Here is a 24,945-nt window from a genome sequence, read left to right on the forward strand (position 1 = left end):
GGCCCCTTTCTTTTGGAAAGTGGGTAGGGCATATATGTTTAAAATATGTAAGTGAAATAAAAAGCATTTTTACGAGGACAGATTATGAATTCTTAAAATTAGCCTTGAAGAATACAGGGCTGATTTTAAAAATTGAGCCTTTTTCTGATTCTTAGACTGTTCCTTCAAGTCTTACGTTCAGCGTTGTGTGTGGATGAATTGTGTTAAAATTATGGGGTGCAGGCGCTCAGAACAATCGCATTTACTCAAGGGGACGTAGGCCCGAAATGGTTGAGAACCACTGCACTAAAGAATTAAATAGATCATCCAATGATATGTGTACCCTTTATTCTACAGTGGTGCCCAATAACCAACGAAGCATGATCGTAGGTTTACATAATAATTCTCACTGCAAAAGACTCGCAAAAACTTACGAACGGTAATCTCAAAATATTTCGGCTGGCAAGGTCAGCAGTCCAATGGTATATTGTAAGTAGAAACGCCGCCATGAATTTATTTATTTATTTTCTTGAATTCGTCCATGGTTATGCATAAGATACAGGAGTCAGCACCCTGAAAGTAGTCTAGGTAGTAGATCTCTAAAAAGCAAAATTGACACGTAGTTTCAAAGGGTCATTTATAAAATACTAAATTGTTCCTATTCCAAAAAACTGTGTACGCGCAAACGAGACAGATCACCATCATGGTTTTTAGCTGTTGCTACTAATTTTATGTGGGCTATATTACGCCCAATCCATCTCTCTGGAATGAGTCCAGAATTTAAAATAAATAAATAAATAGATAAGAAACATAGTCTTCCTTTAGTCTTCGTTATTAATGTAGTTGATATTTTACTCTTTTTGTCGAAATAACTACATTTTTTCTCGCGGAAAAATATTTATTCATGTTCATTAACCTCAGATGAAACTAGTGTTTTGGAAAATGCATATTTCATTCTTTGACTCAATCCTTCTATATATGAATAAAGTAGCAGGACGTAATTAAAACAGTCCTTACGGTGCACATATACGTTATTATTTAACTTTTTTCTCTCGTTCTGTAGGTCTTCCGTAGAAAGGTTTTCAGTTCATGAATTTGAGAAGAGTTTTCTGAGAGCAGTAGATCCTTTCTTCAGCAGAAGCTGACAATATAAGAAGCTGGAACAAGTACCACCGATGTTTGAAATACAACAGTCTTGATATTTTTATACATACAGCGTAATGCTTTTTCTGGAAAATAGGACTTCTAAGACAGAGTTAATAAAATCAGCACCAAAGCAATATGTTAGACAGTTGTTTCTCTCTCATTCCTTTAAATGTTTATTAATATGTCGGTATTTGCGCCTGGGAAAATATTTTTTATTGAAATATTGTGTGTTGAAAGTGCCCTTGCAGTGTCTGATGTAATATTATAGACTGTTATCAGCTTTCATCGGAAGAAAGAATGCTAACCAGTTGCTTACCAGAAAAAGTTTAAAACATTATCACAACACTATAAGAGCTTTTGCTAAACATTTCATCAGAAAAAGAAGGGAAGAAAAACGGAAAACAAAGAACAACCTGTGATGTCCAGTTGGGCACCATATTCGAATGCAGCTACCATTTCAACTGATTGCATTGCAACTTGGCACCCAACTGGTCATTTCATAATTCTTTCTTCCTTCCCCTCTCTTTGTGATAAGCGTTAAGCAAAATACTTTAGTGTTGTATAATAATGATTTTACAACTTTCTAGTAAGTTTATGTATAGAAAGGGTCCTGAGAGAGAGTGGCAATAGTATTGGTGATTCTAAGCAAAAAAAAGTTGGTATGAACATGGGTTCGATTTTTGAACGATAACAAGTAAGAATAGAAATAAAAATTCGGCCACTAAGATCAATCCATTTCATGTTTTGGAAGTAATAAATAAGGAAGTAAATGATTTAGCTAGTAGATAAATAATCACGTTCCTTGACAATTACTGAATAATACGTTTCGAGGCCCGTACTTGCTAAAATGATTGTCGATTAGGAATGTTTCATACTGAGTTCACAAGTTTGCTAATAAGTGAAAACACACGAGATACACTTATCAAAGCTTCACACATTTAGTGTTATGGGAGTGTATTTTTGGAACACGTGCAAATTTGTAAGCTGCTGTTATTTGGCTTGTTTCCGAAGCATTTCACACACAATTACCGTAAAATGGCACAGATGTACGAGTGAGATATATGCGGCCACGGTGTTTGTGTCTGTGGAAGTGCTCATGCAACTGTTGAAAAATACAGTTGTTGTTTTCCATTATGTAGGACACCGAGGAAGGCAATGTTTACTAACACGTTTCACTAAGAAGCATGAAGAGCGTGGAACTGTTCCCAGTGCTAAAATGACTTCCGAACATGAAACCAGACAATCTGGAAGAACAGGAAGAAATATTTGTTTGGTGCAACGAAGTTCTACCACAAGTACCAAGTGAATGTCGACGTGTTTGAATATTCCACGTACCCGTGTGTGGCGGATAATTTGTATCCATTTCACCATCAACTGGTACAGCACTTACATGCTGCTGATTACGCTTTCCCCCTTGATTTTTGTCATTGGGTACTACACAATGCTGTACAAGTGCCATACATTTTATTCACTGATGAGGCTGCCTTCACCCAAACTGGTGGTGGTAGTGGTATATTCTTACGTGTTTTAATAGTTTCTGCTGTCACTTGATTTCACTAAATATCAAGCACTTTTACCATCAAATTAGATCATAATGCTTGCTAATAGAAGTATTGTCTTTTAACAAATAGCAAAATAGATGGTGCCATCATTAGAGTAACACTGTACTACATTCTTCAATAGTGAAGTTGATGTATTTGTAACAACGATACTACTTCAACTCTCATTTTCGTTTAATCTTCGAAAGAGCCTGAAATATTGATTTTGCTATCTGTTTGCAGCTCTGCAATAACAATTAGTATCATCACGTCCCTTTCTAGTATTTACTTACACAAATACCCATACATTTCCATGTTTTACATGTAATTTTTGTTAACGTTTTTGTACTTTTATTTCCCTTCAAATCTCAGTTATCGTTCGAAATTGGATCCATGTTCATATGTTTTTTTTTTTTTTTTTTCCGTAGAGAATCACCCGTACTACAATTTCCCAAAAGTATTACCGCTTTCTTCAGGGACACTCCGAAGATAAGATTTTAAATGTTGTCTTTCTTGGCTTTTTTACAGTATTACTTTAGTATATAAATCTCGGTGTTGCATCTTTACTGTTGTTTTGTGAATATGTAAATGTGATTAGTTAGTATCACAACTGTTCGTCTGTGTATATACATGTTAATTTTATTATTGTTATTTATTGTTTTTGTTCAGACTGTGGATAAACATAGTCAATAAATAAAACGTAGATTTCAAGTTTATCGATTTCAGAAACAATGCTTCGAGTTTCCCAAAATACACTAGTAAACTGATGGTTCAAAAAGTTTTGGGTTTAAACTTTGGTTTTCTGGGACTTATTTGGATATATTTCGTTTTATATTGTATTTTCAAGAGAAAATATAACAGTTTTCGTCTTAAGTTCTTCAGAAAGCTTAATATTCAATATAGATTTTCTGCACTGCACATGGAATTTTAGACAGAAGCTACGTACAAGAGCAGAATCAAGCTTTTGAGATTTCAACCAATAAATTAGTATTTGTTAAATTCATAGAATGCTACTTCCGTGTAGTTGACAGTTTGTGCCCTATACCTCGCTGGACTAGTAATTACACTCTCGCATTTGGTGCCCGTGGTCCCGGGTTCGAGTCCAGGCGCGAGAGCATTGAACAGATTCACCTTAAACTGTAGGTACACGTCACATAGCCTTGGAATTGAAAAAAAAAATCTAAACAAAACAAACAAACGACAGTTAATGCACAGTTTCTTGGTTTAATTTTCGCTTGGAGCGCATCGTTAAGTTAAGAAGGCGAGGAATAATAGAGTCAACGTTTTGACCACGTATTGAGTTGTACAGATGCCAGTTGGTTTATGAGTTGGAGACTCAACAGTTACTGTTTTAGTGCTTTTACCTTAGTTGGATGGATCAGTTTATTATAGTTTGCTTTAAACTATAAACAGTCTCCAGTTTTCAAGCTATCCAGTTAACTACAATGGGAAAACCTAAGCATTGGTTATACTAGTGGCGTAGGGAAGAGGTGGTCCCAGCCTCCCCCTCCCAAAGAGTTCCGACAATGTACTTTGGTACTTCGTATTTTTTTCGGAACAAACAACAATTGTCTTTCAAAGTACTTAAAACAAAATATTCACTAAACAGTTCCTAGACAAGCTGTATTCGCCAACGTGGTCTTCATTCTTTAAGAAGTTGCATTTTAGGGCGTATGGAAATTGAGTTTTCTAGGAATCCCTGCTGTTCAAAGGGAATAAAGGAAAGAGGTGAGGAGGGACTATATGCATGATGACCTTGAAGTTATTGTTCTCCTGTTTGGAATAGGAATGACCACAGCTTTCACATGTCTTCTTTGACCCAAAAACAAAGTTCGGAGACTGAGCCAAGCAATACTGAAGAGAATCAGTTCCTTTCCAATAATAAAAGGTTCCGAAATAAACTATTTTTTACCTTAGTTCAAGGGTCGCAATTAGCATCAAAGAAAGCGGCGATCAACTGATTTCGATAAATGTTCAGCAGCTAGTTTCCCTAACCAGCAAGGCAAAAAGAAAAAAAGAAAGAGTAAAAATAAAAATTTTCCTTTGTTGTTTTGGTTTCATTTTCCTTTGTTTTGAGGAAAACATTTTTAACAGGAGAGGGTGGAAACAATAGTAAAGACATGTAGCGTGTGACTATATGACAGGAATCTCTGTCTGATCAGTTCAGAAGATTTGTTTGAGTTATACGTGTTCAGTGTCGAAATAAGTACTTACTTTGCAATTGTAAAATGTTGAAAAATGTTTCACAAAAGTGTTTAAAGCGGATAAAGGACAATTGTGTTAATTTCGGTGAGGATTGTGCAAACAAATAAACAAACAAACAAAAAAAAAAAAAAAAAAAAAGAGAAAGATCTAAACAAGATATTAATTCAGAGAAAGACTCGAAAAACGTTTGAGAAAAATGGCTAGCACGAAAAAAAAGGTGGTAGTGGTGTTCATTTTGACGAAGAAAATACCCAAAACAGCAATCAAGAATCAACCAAGAAATATCTTAAGAAGCCAGCACTTCAGAGAAAGATGTAAGTATTATTATTGTTAATAATTGTATTATTATTATTATAAATTTATTATTAATTATATATATAAACACTAGGCCCCCCAAACAAAATTCCTGGCTACGCTACTTGGTTGTATCCATGGACTAGGAATTCTTTTAGAATTCTATTGAAGAAGGTACGTACTGGGTGAAATTTCAGTCCTTACAGTGAAATGCAAGATAAAATTATTACCAAACAAAAAATAAATGTCTTGATTAAAATAGTTTCACAAAATAACGGCGACAAATCAAATAGCAGGAGGATGTAGTAACAAATTTGAGCAAGGAGTTTGTTGCTAATTCTAGATAAGAGGGTAACCAAGAAAATAAAGAGTAACTATTGAGAATTTCAAGCCTCCCTCTCACCTGTGATCAAGTGGTTAGCATGCGCCTTTGGCGCGCACAGTCCTGGGGTCGATTCTCGATGGAAGAGGGTTGAACTCATTACGGTGGTGTGGTGGACAAATCGGGGTTCTCCCGTTTCCTCCCACTTTCTTCATTCCACCATTTTCATCCATTTCTCATCTTCACCGTCTCCCTTAGCCTAACCGGCATAATCGTGGGACGTAAAACTTAAAGATTTCAATTTTCATTACGATGGTTCGGATTCCCCTTAAACTATAAGTCTGTATTTCTTAAAGCTACGCTGCTGACAAAGGGACGCTAAACTTCAGCAAACAACAAAACTGAGAAATTCCATTCGTAATACGGTGACACTCGAAGATATTGCAATCGCTTATTTAGAACAAACTTACGGTATTGAATTCCTGTCGAATATTTCTTATCTCATACTCACGACCAGTTTCAATATACTAAGTAACTATGGCGTATGGTCGAAGGTTCAGTGCCACATTCACAAAAGCCTTCCATTGACTTCTTTCCTTAGCCAACTGAATCCAGTTTCTCCTTTCGTATTTCTGCAAGATTATCTTAATATTGTCCTTCCACCTGCGCTTAGGTCTTCCTAATGATCTGTTTCCAATTAAAATTTTGAAAGCGTCCCTACTTTCTTCCATTCTGACTGCAATGACCAGGTTTAATGACCCTAAAAATATTAGGTAAACGGTATAAATTATTCAGGTACCTCATTAAGAAGTCTGCACCATTCCTGTCCCTCTTGGGTCCGAATATTCACCTTAGAATTTTATTTTCAGCCTACGTTCTTCCTTCAATAGAAGCAACTTTGTTTCGCAGTCATACTGTAGAACAACGATAATTACCGTTTTATGTATGTTAAGCTTCATGTCCTTCGACAGAATTTGCGGAGACAAAAGAGTTTAAACTGAGTAACAATGCAAATTCCCTCCTTTCAATCAACATATAATTTCTTCGAAGATTTTGTCTATTAATGTTGATCAGATACACTGACCAGCCAGCATATTACGACCACCTACCTAATATCTAGTATGTTCACCTTTGGTTCGCAGGGCAGCAACAGTGCGGTTTGACATGGAAGCAATGAGACCTTTGTTAGGTGGCTGGAGGCATGACGCGCCATGTCTGCACAAAATACCACTCCAGCTGGAAATGTGGGCAAAATAACTGGATGTACGTGATCAGCAATGACCTGTCGATAGCTAAGAGGCAGCATGGTTCCTTATGCACTACTGGACCCATGGATGACCATGTGAAGGTTCCCTAAATCATATTAGAACCACCACCGGCAGCTTTTCCCCTGGAAGACGACAGATTCTTACCCGACCATCGATGTAATGAAAGCAATATCGCAATTTATCAACGTTACTGCTGTAGAAGGTTGTACCATTGCTTTGCGGTATAATGACGATGGGCATCTGCCCATTTCAGTCGTCATCGATGATGCCGTGTGGTTAACATTGGTACGCGTGTGAAACGTCGGTTGCAGATGTCTATATCTAACAGTGTACAATTAATTGCATGCTCAAATACTGTCGTACTTTGTCCACTGTAAAAGTATGCTGTTAATTGTGTTACAATTTGCACCGTATCCTATTGTACAACTTTGACAGCCTATGACGACCGACATTTTTAATGAAGTGTGGTAGTCCCATGTCTTGTAGTTTGGTGCTGGTTTCACCGTTGTTTTTCCATCTTTGGAACACACTAACTACAGCAGCTCGCGAACACCCGACAGCTTCCAAGATGCTCGTTCCCAACTGTTTTGCCATCACAATCTGACCCGTACCAAACTATGATATATTGTCAGCCAGCCCCATTCTATGCACAAACAACACACTGATTGATCGAGTGAGATCCCTGTCACCGTCTGGTGAGCAGTTTTGCTGTGCCTCTTACATCAGTCCAACGACTAAATTCAAAAAATAGCGGATGATCATGTTTTGGTTGGTCAGGTATTTGAAAGAGTCTACTTTGTCGAAAATTGCTTGATACTGAAATGGGCGTCCTATTGAATGTCTGAAGCGCTCTTTGGAGACGGATCCATTGCCCTAAACCAACAAGCGCTTTCAATCTCCTTTACAGACGAGAAAACCTTATTTATCGTTTCATCTCTGTGCAACAGTATTTACGGTGGTCCCGGCTTCGATCCGTGTCAAAGAGCATTGGATGCATTACAGTCGTTGGGATTCCACCTTAAAGTGTAAGTTTACGTCTATATAGCCCCGGTGCTGAAAATAAATGTGAACTTCTAACGAATAAACAAACACAAGAACTTAGCACCCCACCACCCTATCAAACATGCCTGGGTGCGCTCTGCAGTATCCACTACCATGGGTTCCAAACCGCTATCTTACGGGAATAGGGATCTGAACAGCCTTGTAGAAAGAATACCATTCCATCGTACATACTTTGGGCGCGCTCTCTAATGTCCAATTAATCTTCTGAACATACTACGGCCTCCAGACTGATTTATAAGAAGTATACGGCAACATTCTTGTAGAGAGTATGCTAGAGATCTGAAATTTCATTCACTGCCTGATTTTTACCACACGTGTACTTCTTATGGCAATTCAATTTCTCACCTATGGAACAGCCTATTACTATCAAACTCGAAGGCAATTTTCTCACAATAAGCCACTCTTCACTTCAGTAATGACCTCATAATTCCGTAAATGGTTCTTCAGATATGAGGGCAAATCCGCCAAAAGTACCTTTACAACTGTTAATGTTCAGAGATTTCTTATCCGTAAACCCGCCATCTCTGTGAATAATCTTACTTTGTACACTGAGAAATGAACGTTTTTATTGAAATATAGGTTATAGTCTATATTAATACTAATAACCCATCCGTAGCGTTCTCTTCGGAACGCCTTATTTGAAGAAATGTGAAAAACTGGAAGGCACCAGGTTGAAAGAAAAAGAGGAATAGGCAAAAGTTCATTGCCAAAATAAAGATTTAAACTATTATTATTATTTGTTGTTGCAGATACTCCATCTCTTAATCTCATGGCTGAAACTTCAGTCCAGCAGGACTTGCAATAATATAAATTAACACGTTTGAAAATCCCCAAGGTCGGTCCATATTTATGAAAATGAGCCTTGTACCAGGACATGAAGTAATGTTTCAACCAGCGCTTGTGTTCTAATGTGGACAATAGCCCGACACCAAAGTTCTATTGTAGAAGACCCAGTTTATACTATTCCTCGTGGCACACTTTCTACAAACCAGTACTATGCGTGACTGCTATCTTGAAATATTCATTAGTTCAGCATTCGGAAGATTTCACACGTATGTCTGAATACGGTATAGCCCGAATGTCAGTTTCACTTGCCATACGGTCACGTATGCAACTATTATTCCAGTCATATTGTTGGACGCTTTGTCTTGGTGAATATTCACTTTGTTACTTCATCATGTATGAAGGTGGTCTCGCCAGTACACGGCTCGAAGACATACTGTTGATATGCTACATTTGCCTTTTTTATTTGGCCCAACTCTTGTTGCTTAAGTTCTCTTTACAGCAGAAACCTATATGAATCTACCAAAATTTTCGCGGTCAGTGCGAACCCAGTTTCCTCAGTCGTTGCCTTGGTGGTGGTAAATGGTAAGAATTTGTAATAATGAAATACTAAACTTGAACTCTACTTTAGCGCCTGTTTGATTATTTTAATCGTATAAGTTTCGATGACAATCGACGTATTTTACTCGTACCATTTCATCTCCTACATTTTTATATTTGCTCTTGGACTCGATGATAAATTGGAAATGATGTACTGCATTCACATCAACAAACTGAGAAAGGAGGTGGGCGGATAAGGGCCATTTTTCGCCCATCAGACAACGGAAAAATGAAGTGTCCGATTCCGACAAGTTTGCAATGTATTTGTATACTAGAAGATCTGTTGCATATGTAAAAATAGTAGATACGTGATAAAGAAAATAGTAAGTCATAGAAATGAGAGCCCAAAAAGGGTTCGTTTCTGCGTTTTGCGACATTTTGGTAATGTTTGCTGTCTTTGATGGAGGCTTATAGGAAGAAGGAGTCGATGAACCAAAATAAATCTGACTCGTCATAATATAACGCTGTGTAACCTTTGATATGAGTACTAACTGATTTTGGTTCAGTGTGTCCTTCTACCTATTAGAGAACAAAATGTATTGCGCGAGAGTATAGAGTGATGAATACCGTTTATACGCTGTAATGTACGAGTTCAACTGGAGACTCCAGCTCTGATGTTAGTTACCGATTGTGACTGAAAATACATGCTCAGCATGTCAATAAAATATATAAAAAATGTATTGTTTGCGCGAATATGTGTGTAGGGCAGCAAAAATAGAGACAGCACGTTATGGAGTATTGAGAAGGCGTGTCATTTCTGAAAGAGGTATGAGTAAAAGTGCAAGCAGGAAAACCAGTCGCAGAATGGCATGAAATTCTGTAATAGATATATATATCGAAGAATCATACATACAACGCGTCAATGAAGTACCGATGGGAAGTCATTGATATGTTATATTGCAATACTGAGGGAAAGATTAAAAACAACGACCAACAATAGCTACCTGATGTATCCGATCCTTACATTGACGAGCACTTAAGTGACAAAGGTATGTACTCTCTGTACATACATCATGACGATGCTTCTGTTCTCCGAGTTCAGTGGTACTGTCAATGTAAATTAGGCGCACGGGTCGTCGGAGTTGTGGGCATGTTGCTTCCGTACTATGGTTTCTGGCTTACTGGCGCCACAATTCCACCGCAGTTAAGAAACCAAGTCTAGAATATACTCATACACTACAAGATGCCGCAGCTGCACGATGGTCCAGTGGCGATTCGGATGACGACAGCAAGCACGATGTCTAATCTGCAAACTAGCTACAAGTGTCTCCAGCTATTTGATTATTATCTATGCTTGATTATTTCCGATGTAATATATTGATCTCATAGTCGTAGTAGACTTCATTCTTCTTATTCTTGCCGTTAGCGTTCTATTTACTATTGCTTTCTCGGATTCCAACTCATGACATTAGTGTTTACGTTCCTTCATTAACACACGACTTACGTCTTTATTTATTTTTTTTTTTTTTACCTCTCACTTATAGCGCTTTCCGTCAAAATATATTTGTTTTCTTATTTTTATGAGGTATACTATTGGAAACCATGCATTTCACATCTCGGGCCTGATGGGCGAAAAATGGCCCTTATCAGCCCACCTCCTTTGTTGCTCCAATAAACCACTTGAAGGGATGATGAACTTCAGCGTCACACAATCCGTGCTCTCCTGTTTACGTTTTTGGTAAAATTAATTGATGAACCCCCAACCTACTTTAGTCCTATGCCTGTGACCTGAATTTGTCGGGCTTGAAATGCCGAAATAACACCAAAGTAATTACTCCTAGTTTTAAATTCAATGTTCAATATCCGTTATCCAATGAAAATTACAACTTTTTCATATTCAAGTTTGCATTCACTTCAATATCAACTGTTAAATCTGAACTGTGAAGAATTTTTCTCTGTAAGAACGCTTCGATGTCCTATACTTTGCGCAAAACTCAAGTTGCCAGAAATGAAAAACTCAAATTAAAACTACGCCCTACATTCGCTCTGGAATATTCAGCCCTGCCTTCAAGTGATTGATTTCGTACTATGTTCATTGGGGGTGCTGGAAGCCCCAAAGTTGGAATGGGAAAAAGAGTACTACGATTTTGCTGTTCTGTGCCTCATTTCTTGATTTAGTCACAAAATCCCACCAACAATAAAATAGCAAGAATGATAAGCTCCAGGAAAAAATAAAGAACAATCACAAACGTTACCGACAAGTATATTTTTTTAATCGTATGTTACATAATGTGTACATTTCATTGCGTTTTATAATTTAGTGGCATCACGAAACTGCTACCGTATTGGTCGTTTCTTCTTCTTTTTCTTCTCTATCCTTAAAGGTTGTAACGACCTCTTGAATGAAGTTGCACTTTGTCCAGCATCCATTAACTGGAAGTTACTTGTACTAGGCTCCATTTCCATAGCAGTGTCCTCAGGCTCACGCACTGACTGTGCTTCCGCTGGCGATGCTGGTACTCGCTCAAGAAATTTTCTTACTGCAAGTTTAAAGTAATTTAGGTCACATATGACAGAAATAAATAAATAAGCATCATGTGAAAACTGGGTAAACACATACACACATATATATATAATTAACGCTAAATTCTTTATGGATATAGATTCGAGAAATTCATGTGGAACAATGTGACTTGATCAGGAATCGAACACAAGTCTGCACCTAAACATAACGGAACCCCACCCTTTACCAAACCAGCCACACCTCTCTCACTCTTCAGGTTGGTGTTTTATTTAAACATGGATTATGCCAAAACTTACACCTGTTGTATTTCAATAATCCACGATCCGTTACTATAAACGAACTAGGAAACCGACACGGTAAGCCGGAGACCTGAGTTTGTATCTCGGTCCAGGTGCACACTTTCACTCTGAGCTTCATTATTTGAGACACAATGTGTGTGATGGCATTATTTAGGTTAAGATATAAATTCTTCCATTCTAATATGGTGACCTACTGAGGATTATATCAACACATGATCTTAACCTCCTCTTAGACGTTCAGTTAATACTAATATACCTTCGACAAACTTCTTTCAATTATCAAGGATACCTTTAAATAAGACAAGTAAAATAAAACACGTTTTTTTTTTAAAAAATAACATGTAGCACATCACAACAAAAGAAGAAAATGCAGCAAGAATAACTAAGTCTGTTCCAATAATTCCTTAAGTCAGTTATCCAAGAAAATTTTCCTTCTGCACCACCCAATGAAATATCGTATTTGAGTTAACAAGTCAACAAATGAAAAAGTTGGTATTTGAGTTGATACCCAATTTACAGGAATTCTGAAAAAAGGTAAGACATTTCTACACTCCCTTTGAATATACGCGTACTATTATGGATCAGTTAAAAATAAAAAAAATAACATTCTTTCGCCGCAAACTCGCAGTCAGCAGCCATATTAGTTCACATAAATTTGATGAATCTATTTCCGATTTTAAAGATGCTTGTCAATTCGATTTGCAATTCATTACTTTTATCAAGGTATTTCAGAAATCGAAGAATAAAATATAGTTTCTCGACGTAATTTTCTTGAAGTATAAAACTCTACTTAGCAAACTCATGGTTTTCAGATAGTCATTCATACTTGCGTAGTTCGTCGTTTAAGCCTATGACAGAATTGATTTGAAATGTTCTTTCATAATGGGATCTATATTGACGATTAACAAGTGAGTTTCGCTTCATATTGTGGAATAAAGATGAAATGAAATCGTTTCGTTTATTATCCCGCGATTATAGCCTTTAGGCTAAAGGAGACAGATAATTAATGAAAGTAAATGATTGTAAAATACAAATTTTGTGCTTTCCCACCGGGAATCGAACACAGGAACACGTACACAAGACAAACGTGCTAGCCACTAGACTAGCGGGAGGGCCACATTGTGAAACTACAGTAGTTCCAAACTACGCGAATTCAATATTGAAACTGGCAGTAATAGTAACCACTTCTGGTTTTCGTAGAGAGATGCGGGGTTAAGACGTTAGCTTTCATTTAAGAGTTTGAATCGATTTTAGAAAACGGATTGTCGCTATCTGTTACTGCTTTCGTTCTATGGCGATCAACATTGAATCCTGATTATTCAATTGTTAATTTCTACACTTTAGGCTTGAGTTTGAATAAAGGGTGAACGGAAAAGAGAGGACTTATTCTTGAGACGCTAAATCAATTCTAAAAGACCTGTTTTCCTCTTTATAACGATCAATGTTGAAACCGGAAATTGAAACGCTTCTCGATCTCTTGCAGTTTTTGATCTGATACTAGATGACAGACTGATAGGCAGACGGACATATACGTTCTGTAAGACTTTCGAATCTTATGCTAAGCATAGTTTGGAAGTCTAAAACCACTCCACTATGTAGTACTTTCTAAACAAATGTGTTTCTTTTCACACGTGAAACTACTTCCAAGCTTCACGAATTCAATACTGAAATCAAAAGTAGTACGGACCACTTGCAACAAAGGGTTAAGGTCAGATATAACCTGTTCATGGGATGCTGAATACATATCAAAAAGAGTTTCTTGCTATCTCTTACGATTATTACTATTAAAAAAAAAAAAAAAAAAAAGTTTTACTACTTCCGGTTGCAGTAGAAGGATAGCGAGGGAGATTAAATGTATTCTTGAGGATTTAGGAATTAAATTTCTGGGTATCTATGGCTATCTTAGCCCGTCACGTATGAGGGTAAAACTTACCCTTGGAACGCTGAATTTCTTTTAAAAAAAATCTTATTGTCGCTTAACCCATCAGTTCTGTGAAGATCAATACTGAAACCCAAAAGTACTAGATTAGTACCACTTCCAGTTTTAGTAGAAAAATACCAGTGGATACAATCTATCTTCTGTGGACGTTAAATCGATTTCAAAAACAGCTTCTCGATATCTTTTCTGTTTTCCTTGTGACATCCATCGAAAACTGACATAGCCATTCTATAAAGACTTCCCATACTTATCCATAGCATTGTTTGGAAGTACCAGTATTTGACTTTCGCAATATTTTGAAAAATTTGAAAAAATGGGGCAAAACTGATGAGCACCATTAATTTTTATTACAACGCTAATTATGCTTTTACGAAGAGGCAAATTATTTTCCCACTAATATTTTCAATTAATCTTCCAACAGTTCTTAAATGATTTAAAAAATAAATAAAATGTGTCTATATTAGCAAGTTGTCAGTCAATAAACACTACTAAATCAATTTACTCTTAAAACCTTGACACCAGCACTTACCTGACGAATATTCTCTCATGTCCCAAACCATTAAATTATTGCTATTCTTATCGCCTCCTAAACAAGCAATGAATGGAGAATCAGGAGAAGTCTCCAGGCATAAAACAGAACCTACATTGGATGGTCTTTCATCCACGAATTCAGGCTGACTACCAGATATGTCCCAAATCTTCACTGGATCATCCATGGACGATGAAATCAGTAAACCTGGGCATTTTGAACTGAGCGCAAGACCTTAAAATATTAATAGCAAGTAAAAATTAGTAATTATATTACTTTTAAAATTGTATGCTAGGTCATTGGATTTATATGTTATGAATGATAAATTAAAATATTACGTTATTTTTTTTTTCCACAGTTATATATTACGTTTTCAGGTACGCAAACACAACTTACACACTTAAAGAAAGTCCTAAAATATCTAACATTAAAGTAATAACATTAAAGATTCCTAGGTACATTCTCTATGAAATCAGCTGAAGAAAGTCATATGTCAGAGGCGAACAATGATCGGGTTGCAGTATTGCACAACGATCACATTCGTTTTAAGAACCAAAATTGTTTTAATTAAGAAATAAAGTTGTTATATAGTGACATTTTGTGCTATTCGGCCCCAACTGAAACATGGCTCTTAAGTACACTTCTGGCTGGGGTACGAAGGCTGATAGGCTTCTATACAGACAACTTTAAACTGTTGACTGATCTATGAAAATCCGCCCTTCCACCACCGGTTATATTGCATGTGACGACCGGTACTCTTGATAATTACCCAACAGCGCACATTTCACTGAGACGACTTTTTTATAGGTGTGCAAGTGGTATTTTATTATTCTACTTTTAGGACGCTTTCCAGAATCAGGACACTGTGCATACTCTACGACAAGAAAAATGTGTTATAATAGTCCGTTCAAGTGTCTAGGGGGTAAGATAACAGACGTGTTATCTGATTATACGCGTGTTGAGCAACGGTCCTGGAATTTCTGCCCCCGAGTTACATAGTCACTGCAGCCACGTATTGCTGAACCCTGACGAAGAAACGGTCAGTTATTTGCAGGAAACGTCCAGGCGCATTGAGAGGTGAGGTTCTATTGGATGATAGCGCTCGTCCACACTGCCATTACCACAGTGGCTCACATACGGTCCTTGGGTTGGGAACGACTTCAAACTGCCATACAGCTCGGATTTCGTGCCATCTGACTTCCACCTCTTCGGAAGAATCACCTGACTGATTACCGGTTCCAGCAAATAACAGCTCGATAGGGAGTACTACACCAACAACGAACATTCTTCGCTGTTGGTTTTCAGGGACTCGTGAAAGAGTAGGATAAATATCTAAACACACATGGTGATTACGTGAAGAAATACACCTACTTTTCTTTCTATAGCTTTTCGTGTATATATTAACTTCTTCTTTTTATATATAGTGTTTCAAAACACCGACAACGTTTGGGAGGTGATTCCTGACACCAAGATAAGACATAGAACAACCTGGGTGCGCAAATGTTTCCTTTCGTAGTTATAGGCTTCCGAGAACATGGAAAAATGAACTTTAAAGGTTTATAGCTCCAAAACTATGGAACCTACCGTAATCAGGTCAAGACTTCATTTAGGAACAAGTATGTGCCCTATCCAAATATTCAAGTTTCAGAATCCTGCGGTACTTCCGCAACAATTTTTATAAAGGTAGTTGGTGAGTACTTTAAAGTATATGTTAGTAGCCAAAGCCCCTCTATAAAAATTGATGCGTAAGTACCTTAGGATTCTGAAACATATATTTTTGGATAGCGCACATATTAGTTCCTACGTGAAGTGTTGACCCGACTACGGTAGGTCCCACAGTTTTCGACCTATGGACCTTTAAAATTCATTTTTTCATGTTTTCGGCAGCCTGTAACTCTGAAAGGGAGCATTTGCGCACCCAAGTTGGTCTATACTTTTTGTCTTATCTTGGTGTCAGGATTCACCTCCCAAACGTTGTCGGTGTTTTGAAACATCCTGTGCATGTAAAGATTCATTACACCTAATTTATTACACTACACTCAATCCAATACATTGTGGTCTGAACTGTATTAACCGATTATTTTATATCAAGTTTTGCTTAGCAAGTATCTGTCTTTTGATGCAGCAAGTTTATGCTCCATCATCTTAGAGCTTAAGGAAAAAAAATTAAAATTACCAAAAATTCTAAACTTTGAGACAGTAGTTCGCGACATTTTCAACGATCAATTTAAGTGGATTTTGGTGTTCCGTCATTGTTTAAATTTACATCCATTTCACTGATGTTCCGGAAACGGTTATTGTTTTTGAAAGCGTCAGCGGAATAGATGTGAAAACCAAATAAAACATTAAAACCAATTTCAATTTATTCACATTTTAGAACAATTTTTCCTTCATGTTCTTATTCTTCTGAGAAGCACGGTAACCGTTTTCTCTTTTCCCGTTCAAGAACGCTACTAATACGTTAAAAAAAAAAAAAAAAAAGATTTTCAATGATCGTTGTGCAATTCGTGTATCGTGCAGATTTCTACAAAAAGATTAATGCGACATCTATTTCAAAGTTAAAAGAAATTGGTTATCGCACTTGCAACAAGTTTTAGAAATGCTTACAAACCGTATATTTATGCTTAGAATATTTATGCCCAAACCATCGAAATTATACTAAAACCAATCGATCTTCTTGTAGTTTTACATAAATTGTCCCGCTTTTCCGCATAATGGTGGTAATTTCTCTGTATTTGCAATTTTAATACCCTTTCAGTGACTGGACTAAAGTGGTTCAATTCAAATGAAAACATGACAAATGATCAATATTAAATTGTTTTAAAAGTTTTTCACTGTTGATGAAACTTTGATTAGCATATGACAGTTAAAGCATTTGTGCTAATAATTACATATACACTTTCTTTTATTATTTTGGGTATCAAAATAGACTTGTTCTGACCAAGGTTTATTAATACACTTAACACACTACAAGTACGTAAGTCATAAGTTGGTTGCCTCTAATTTTTCTGGTTTCGACCTACCGTTTCTACCGTCCATCAATTTATGCAAACCCAGAAATCGGGCAAATCAGAACTAGCTGCTACTAAAGTGAATTCAGGATAAGAAAACCAAGTAGCACTTGAAAAGTAGGGTATCTTCCTTGTAAGAAAAGAACTACAAGGTTTCTACGGATATCTTGGTTTTAATTTCCCTAATTTCAATATAAATTTCCCTGACTTTTCCTTTCAATTTTCTCCCTTCCTTATACGCGACCATATATTGCCTTTAAGTTCTATCTTTTCAGGTTATTTTCAATATTGCAATTTACTGTTTAGTGTCACAGTAAGAAATACATAAACTTTCTACAAATGTGTACATCATATTTTAATATTCTTTTTTCAATTTCTATCGTTTTATTCTACCTGCTTCGTGGAATGTAACAGTATGCGTAGTCCATGTATACAATTTACATGGAATTACAATTGAATGTTCAGTTACATATTAGAAACTCGACTGATACAAAATACTTACACCTAAAATTTTACATGCTACTTTTAGATATCTTATTCCCTCTCCCTTTCTTTTGTTTCAGTTCCTGCACTACCTTAATGTCAGTTATAATTCCACGAAATATGCTCATTTCTTTATAAAACTGACATACAGACATACACACAAAGAACTTTCATTTACGCTTGATTGTCGATCGTCTGTACTTTGTCTTCAATGTCTAATTCCAAGGAATTTGCTTCTCGTTTTACTGGTTTCTTTTCCTCTTCAAGCCCGTTCTATAAGTTTATACTTGCCTAATTCCATCTGTCTCATGGAAGCATCATGCAGATGTTATTGATACACTAGTGTTTGATCATGCATGTTCTCTACTAAATTGATTTGCTAGCAGAAAAAACACTTTTTACGGCAGCATAATAATTTCATAAAATACAACACATTTTCATCACTTCCCACAGTATTTTGTATTTATCATTTGGTGCAGAATAGAAACTTACATAAGATGCATTCTTGCCATAACCATCTGGAATTTCTCTTGGAATTCACTTTATTTGCACAGAGTAGAATACTATTTTTTCACTTCTCTGCACGGGCTTGGTGCTCCCTAGTGGATATGTATCGCCTTAAGTTTGTTTGTTCCCAGTTCTCGCTTTCCGAGGCTGAGTCAGTGTCTGAGGGTTCCAACCTAGGTGAAAAACTATTATACCTACTAAGGACTGAACAAGTATTACTGGATTGGCAGTCAGACACTTTACTCACTAAGCTACAGGACAGACCATTTCAATTTCTCTAATAACTTAAAAATAATATATTTTTTAAATGTGCATTTTCTACCTACTAACACTCTACTGTAGTCTATTTTCAATTTATTTATTCGTATAAAATATACATATGTTAAATTTCCCTGACTATTTATATCCTTTCCTAACTTTCGCTGACCAAATATCGTTTCCATAGCTTTCCAGATATGGAGAAACTCTGGATTAAAAAGAAAAGGAACAAAATACAATTCGGTTCCTTCACTTTCATTTTTCCTAGAAGTATGAAAGAATGATAGAAGTGTAAAGTATAAATTTAATAAATTTGTTCATGCTTGCCTGTTATTTGCTTAGTGTGATTATTCAGGTGCCACAATGGTTTGTCCATTCGGCAGTCAAAGTAATATATCATTCCGTTATCAGTACCTCCCTAAAAGAGAAATATATAACATTTAGTAATTATAGATACAAAGCATAATAATCCTGATATTTATTGCCCTTAAAACTATCTACTATTTCTAATATTCCCTGTCAAAGCTAGAGGGCGAAAAATTATAGCAACATGGTTTATTTTCTCTATCATCATCAACTGACATTCCTGTTATATCTTTAGTTCGGGTCTCATTCTTGGACAATACTTAAGTTGTCTCTGGTTTCGTATTTGATTGTTCTGATGGAGTTATTTCACACCAAATGAATCAAGGATTTTCACCTAAACTTTAATTTCCTTCAAATTTACTCATTATTGATTTAAAGTAATTAAAAGTAAAATCTTCTTATCTTCACCAATTTTTCATACAAAATTCTATCATTATACCATCTTACTATTTTTCGTTTCTTGCTTTTGTTATCTATATTTCTATTTGAATATAAATACTTCAACCTTTATCATCAACTCAAAAGCGTATAAATAAGTAGAGTAGAAATTTGATAAACAATCTAATGATCCTCAATATATCAACACTTATATTATGTATTAATCTTAAAATTACTAAAGCTATATGGTTAGCGTACGTGTCTTTGATGCAGGAGATCCTGGTTCGATTCCCAGAGGGAGCTCATGTAGTTTGGATCCCACCCTAAGTTATAGGTATATATCTCATATAGCCTCGGTATTAACGAGACGCTGAAATCTTAATCACTCAATCATTATGAAACAAAAAATACTGCATATTGAAGAAGAAAAAAGAAAAAAATCAAGTAATTAAGATACCATGGAAAATAAAAAGGAAAAATTGTAGACGCAGTGAGTTTTAACAAACGGTTTGTAGAACTTCCAAAGTAATAACTCAGCAACAGTAATGACTCAGCAGCAGTAACAACAATGGAACGGAATATTTAAAGCTCATAGAAAAGTATACCTAGATGTCAGACTGTGATGAAAGTTAACTTTTATAACAAAAATATGGTTTTTGTCTTCTTATTATATTTTTAAGGTAATATGAGCTGAACCTGCCCTCTCTACAAAGCGCATCATTCACATTTGAGCATGAATCTCCTTGTCATTCCTTACAACATCTGTACATGTCCCTTTACAGACACAAGTGAAAAAAGTATTGATAGAAATCGGCAAGGGGCATCATAAAGGAGAGCTTAGCCTACTTGCGATTGGAGTTTCTAATTCATGTATGATCAGTGGTTTCTTTCTTCTTGCATGTAGTATGTAATAAACAAATACATTACACACACGACTGATTATAATGTCAGTGATATATGGTGTTCATTGGGCAAAACACTCCAAACAATAAAGATTAACCTTAGACCGGAGAAATGGTTATCCTTCGTTTTTCATTATCATCTGAGAGATATACAACCCCTTATACAACTATGTGGTGTTGGAATGTATCACTCGTAGGATATGCTTTTTTTTTTTTTTAATTCAACACTTCTAGTGTACCCATAAAAAATGTAATACAGAAATAAGGGCCATGATTTTCAAAATATTCAATTAGAACTGGACAATCTACACAAAATTTGTAATCGACCAGTGAAGATGGCACGTTTCTACCACTTGTGGTTTTCGAGATTTCATTGTCGAAAGGATTGGAGACAAACATATAAACTTTTATTTGGTGACAAACATATAAACCTAGCATTTTAATATGTAGATTGTTTTCTTGCGTCAGTTTCAATTAAGGCAACCCATATAACACCAATAATAAGCTGAGTTGCATAACTTGACCTTGCAGGGATAAAAGTTCGCAAACCTATTAAACCCAACCCTAGTTCGAGGCTAAGTTTTAAAAATACGTAATGTTCTGAAGATACATTTTAAACAAGAATCTACTACATGAAATCAAAACTGATAGCTAAATAAAGAAACCACAAACATTCAGATATGTACATTTCCATTGCTTTCTGAAAATAAGTTTTATTGGGAAAAAAAAACCTCCACTAAAAAGTGCCGGCATTTTTCATCCTTGCGTACTACTAACGTTTTCAGTGGCACATTATTTTAAAAAAAGAGAATCTTAACAATTTAATTAACATTTTTTAAATCAACAAAACACATAATTCAAATTAAATTTTAAAAATATTTAGTATTTACAAAACGTTTGATTGACTTTTTCCTAATCTCTTCGTTTTTCATTTATTTACAAGTATTTTTCACTTGTTCTTCAGAAAAGTTCTCTTAAATTTTTTTTTTTCATGTGTGAATGATTTCTGTCCAATTCTTATTTTAATCACTTAATTCTGACTTCTTGTTTTCATAAAAATTATTTAAAGAATTTGCCTTTCAGTCTTATTTTTTTCCCCTTCATCCGTTACTTTAGTAGACAATACAAGGTGCCTGCTCAATCTCAAGTGTTTAAATAATGTAGAAACTGAAGATCATTACATTTAGCATATCTTTTATGTTCTTTGATTCTAACTGTGTGTATGTATCTTTTTGACTTGCCAATATAAGTCTAAGAACAACTTTATGTGGCCGATTAATGAAGATACTTTATACTTTATAATCTGAGAAATTATTCCCAATGTTTCTCGAAACGTTGATGCTACTTTGATGTCAAGTCTCCAAACTTATCTAATATTCCAAGATTACAATATACAAACCTCGGGATCAAATGTCAGTAAAAAACGATTAAGTTTCTCCTAATCATTTCATTGTTAAGCAAACAAATGAGATGATACACGCCGATTTTAATAAGACATATACAGTGGACACTAAAGACAAAATAAAGAGACTCGTATTTTGTTATGTCGGCAACCGTGGGGAGACAAAGGAGTGGAAGGAAACCAAGACACTACTTATAATAATTACGCCTGATATGAATACTGCAAGACGTATACTTTTGACATGGCTGAAAGATTGATGTACAAATACGTTATCAAGAACGTGTGGCATACGAGGTTTGCCATGATATAAGTGTTTGGTTAGCAAGTAATTAAGTGTCAATAATTGTTATATCGTAAGAGTCACTTTTCACCTTTATATAAATAAGTCTGTCAATGGTAGTGTTTATAACATGAAAATCCATTCCTCTTGATTAGAAATGAACACTTGTAAATTAAAAAATAACGTACTTACTTAAAACACTAAGTGATAAGTGGTGCTTCAATGACGTTTGTTATCTTCACACTCATATGAATAACGACAATGTTTCAAATAATATCTTTGATCAATGACTCCAAACTAAGGGCGAACATATACTTCCATATCCTTACATTGAACATAGTAAATTCGGACCCGGCCTACAATACACAAAGTTAGTTGTGCTGGGCCAATTGTACATAGTGATAACGTGCGTGTTATAATGCTACTGTCGAAGTATTTTGCCAGTATGATAGATCTGCGGAAAACTCGTATCACAAGCGATGAAACTGAACTCGTCAATCACATCTCGGTCATGACAGCCACAAAGTGTCTCTGTCAACGAACAAGAAGTTACCACAGTTCATTTTGATGGGGTTGATGGCATCCAAGAACAATACGCTATTCAAGACTCTGGAGAACTTTACGAATAACAGTATAAACATGACAATAGAATGGAAGATAACAGGACCTGTGGTGAAGAGAGAGAAACAGTGAATTTGGTACGCGTATTGGTTAACGCATCGGCACGGTATGCCGGAGATCCGAGGTTCGAGTCCCAGTCCAGTCAAGCCACTTTTTCACTCTTTGTAAGTTGTGGTGTGTAAAATAAATTGGTTGTTTCCTTCTTTCATTAATATGTACCACAACATTGTTTCACGAAGTGCAGGAAAACACTGCTAATCTTGAAGCAGAACATGTCTACAATTCGGATCAGAATGGATTTCAACTGGAGATGCATAGCAGTCGAACTTTAATACTTGATGGATCAAGACATGTGGAGAATGGCGCAATCAGTAAATTAGTTTCGCTCTTATTCACTGTTCTTCAGGAATCTAGCGAGGACTTTGGCCCACAAGTGAATAAAACATCGTTCTAAACTGCAAACGTATATTTAGCTGCATCACGTTCAGAGAAGTTTACCAAGGAACACTTCAGCATAAGGCTACGGAATGTGTATTTCCTTAACATGCACAATAGTGTGCTCCTGTTAGATTCTTGGACAGGCGATTCTGAGAGGGATGTGTGAGAACTCACTCCAAAGGGAATAACCATGACACTCCTGACCGTACTAAAAGGACCAACTTTTGGATATATATGGTTTCTGATTGCGGAAACAGTTTGTATGTAGATTTTCAGATACTGTGATATTGGAAGGATCCGATGTGAAAGTGAAATTGTGTGTACGTAATAACATTATCAAATGATAGTGCGTAATAATTATCAAATTACAGTCACATGTGCATAATCAATTTTCTTCCCCACGATTTCAAAGTGTATTTCAATATACATGGTACAAATTAGGGCACGCTGTACACCAGCTACCACCATTTGCAATTTTTGTTTCAACGAAAACGAAAAAGTAATATATGACATTACGTGGTGAAGTTGCAGTCATACGATACGGTTGGTACTGTATGTATACATTTTTCCCCCCACGAGTATCATTATTGTGACATCAATAAATCATGGATAATGTTCATGAAGTGTGGAATTTTTTTTAATCTTGAAATTGGAGGGAGTTTTGTCCCCTTAAACCTCACGGCTGCCAATATAATTAAACATGGGTCTCTATTTTGTCTCTAGTGCCCACTGTATAAGTTTCATTAAAATCGGAGATGTATTTGTGTGGTTTTCTCTGCCATAAAAAGAGTGCAATATTGAAGTTGGAGGGCTTTTCCCCTGAAACCCAACAGATGAAAATACGGGTCTCTATTTTGTCTTTAATGTCCACTGTGAGTTTCGTTAAAATCAACGTTTATCATCTGGATACTTTCCTTTCTGTGTGCTGTTAAGAGATTCGTTCAAGTTTGTAATCGGAAAGTCATTTGTACGTAATAACACTGTATACGAAGATTTTTACAATTTTCAGTTTGAAGTTCTAATTGAAGTTCTACTTAGGTAGTTTGAAGTTTTATTTGATATACTTAGGTAGTCTTCTACCATCTTTAATTTCCTGGTTAAAATTTACGTAAGTGTAATTGAGTTGAGTTGATTTTGAGTTTAACGTCCCATTCAGCAGCGAGACTATATGAGATGTGGACCTACTGATTAGCGTGGAAACCGAACAACAAAACCTTTCACCGGGAATCGAACCCAGATTCTTCCACGCCAAAGGCGCGTACGCTAACCGTTTAGCCACAAAGGAGCTCTATAAGTGTAACTGAGAAACCAGGAATAGATTATAATTATACGATCATGTGTGTTCTTTCATCCTAATGAACGTTCTAAAATTGTACACACAATTTCAAAACCTAGTTCGCGTAATTTAGAAAAAACATCGCAACAAATTCGAAAGTTGCTATAAGAATAACAATATAACCACTGAAGACAGTATGTGAGCACACGAAAAGCGTAAAAATAAATGTGAAATATAAAAAGTAGGATAAAAGAACATCAGAAATCCGAGATAGCTGTTTTCAAAACAACAACAGCAAAATAATAATAATAATAATCACAAGAAAAAGAAGTTCTAGGGGAAATAATGCTAAAGATTAGATTATACTACCATTTTTTTTTTTTTTTTCGGTTGCTGAAGGTTTTAAACGCTTCAGCGTACTAATCCTTAAAACGTACTATTCAAGGAAACTAAAACAAATTGGCATTTAATGTATACTTACTAAGAAACAAAATGGGTTGAAACTATCCCACATGACCTTTTCGACCTCTCCAGAGAGCTTCCACCATCGAAACGAGTTTTCAGTTCTACAGTCGAACACTCGAGCACATCTGAA

At 35.9% G+C, this 24,945-nt stretch overlaps 2 protein-coding genes across 5 annotated transcripts in view; one reads left to right on the forward strand and one right to left on the reverse strand.

Annotated features, from left to right (window-relative positions):
* Window positions 1–1,266, forward strand: part of Alg11 (ALG11 alpha-1,2-mannosyltransferase) — a 34,182-nt gene extending 32,916 nt beyond the window's left edge. Inside the window, exon 7 of the mRNA XM_081728126.1 lies at window positions 1,043–1,266. Coding sequence (XP_081584252.1) covers window positions 1,043–1,124 — 82 coding nt within the window. The 3' untranslated portion in view covers window positions 1,125–1,266. The remainder of the gene's footprint in view (window positions 1–1,042) is intronic.
* Window positions 1,267–11,384: 10,118 nt separating this feature from the next.
* nclb (PWP1 homolog no child left behind) overlaps window positions 11,385–24,945 on the reverse strand; it is a 41,739-nt gene continuing 28,178 nt past the window's right edge. For 3 of the 4 annotated variants that reach the window (XM_081728127.1, XM_081728128.1, XM_081728129.1), the window contains exons 9-12: window positions 24,832–24,940; window positions 19,015–19,105; window positions 14,429–14,662; window positions 11,385–11,677 (exon numbers count right to left, since the gene is read on the reverse strand). In XM_081728127.1, the coding sequence (XP_081584253.1) occupies window positions 11,475–11,677; window positions 14,429–14,662; window positions 19,015–19,105; window positions 24,832–24,940 (637 nt within the window). In that variant the 3' untranslated portion in view covers window positions 11,385–11,474. The remainder of the gene's footprint in view (window positions 11,678–14,428; window positions 14,663–19,014; window positions 19,106–24,831; window positions 24,941–24,945) is intronic. The other variant, XM_081728130.1, reaches the window with a different exon arrangement.

Source organism: Thermobia domestica, chromosome 10 (assembly GCF_964235325.1).
Source record: "Thermobia domestica chromosome 10, izTheDome1.hap1.1, whole genome shotgun sequence".
In the NCBI taxonomy this organism is placed as follows: domain Eukaryota; kingdom Metazoa; phylum Arthropoda; class Insecta; order Zygentoma; family Lepismatidae; genus Thermobia; species Thermobia domestica.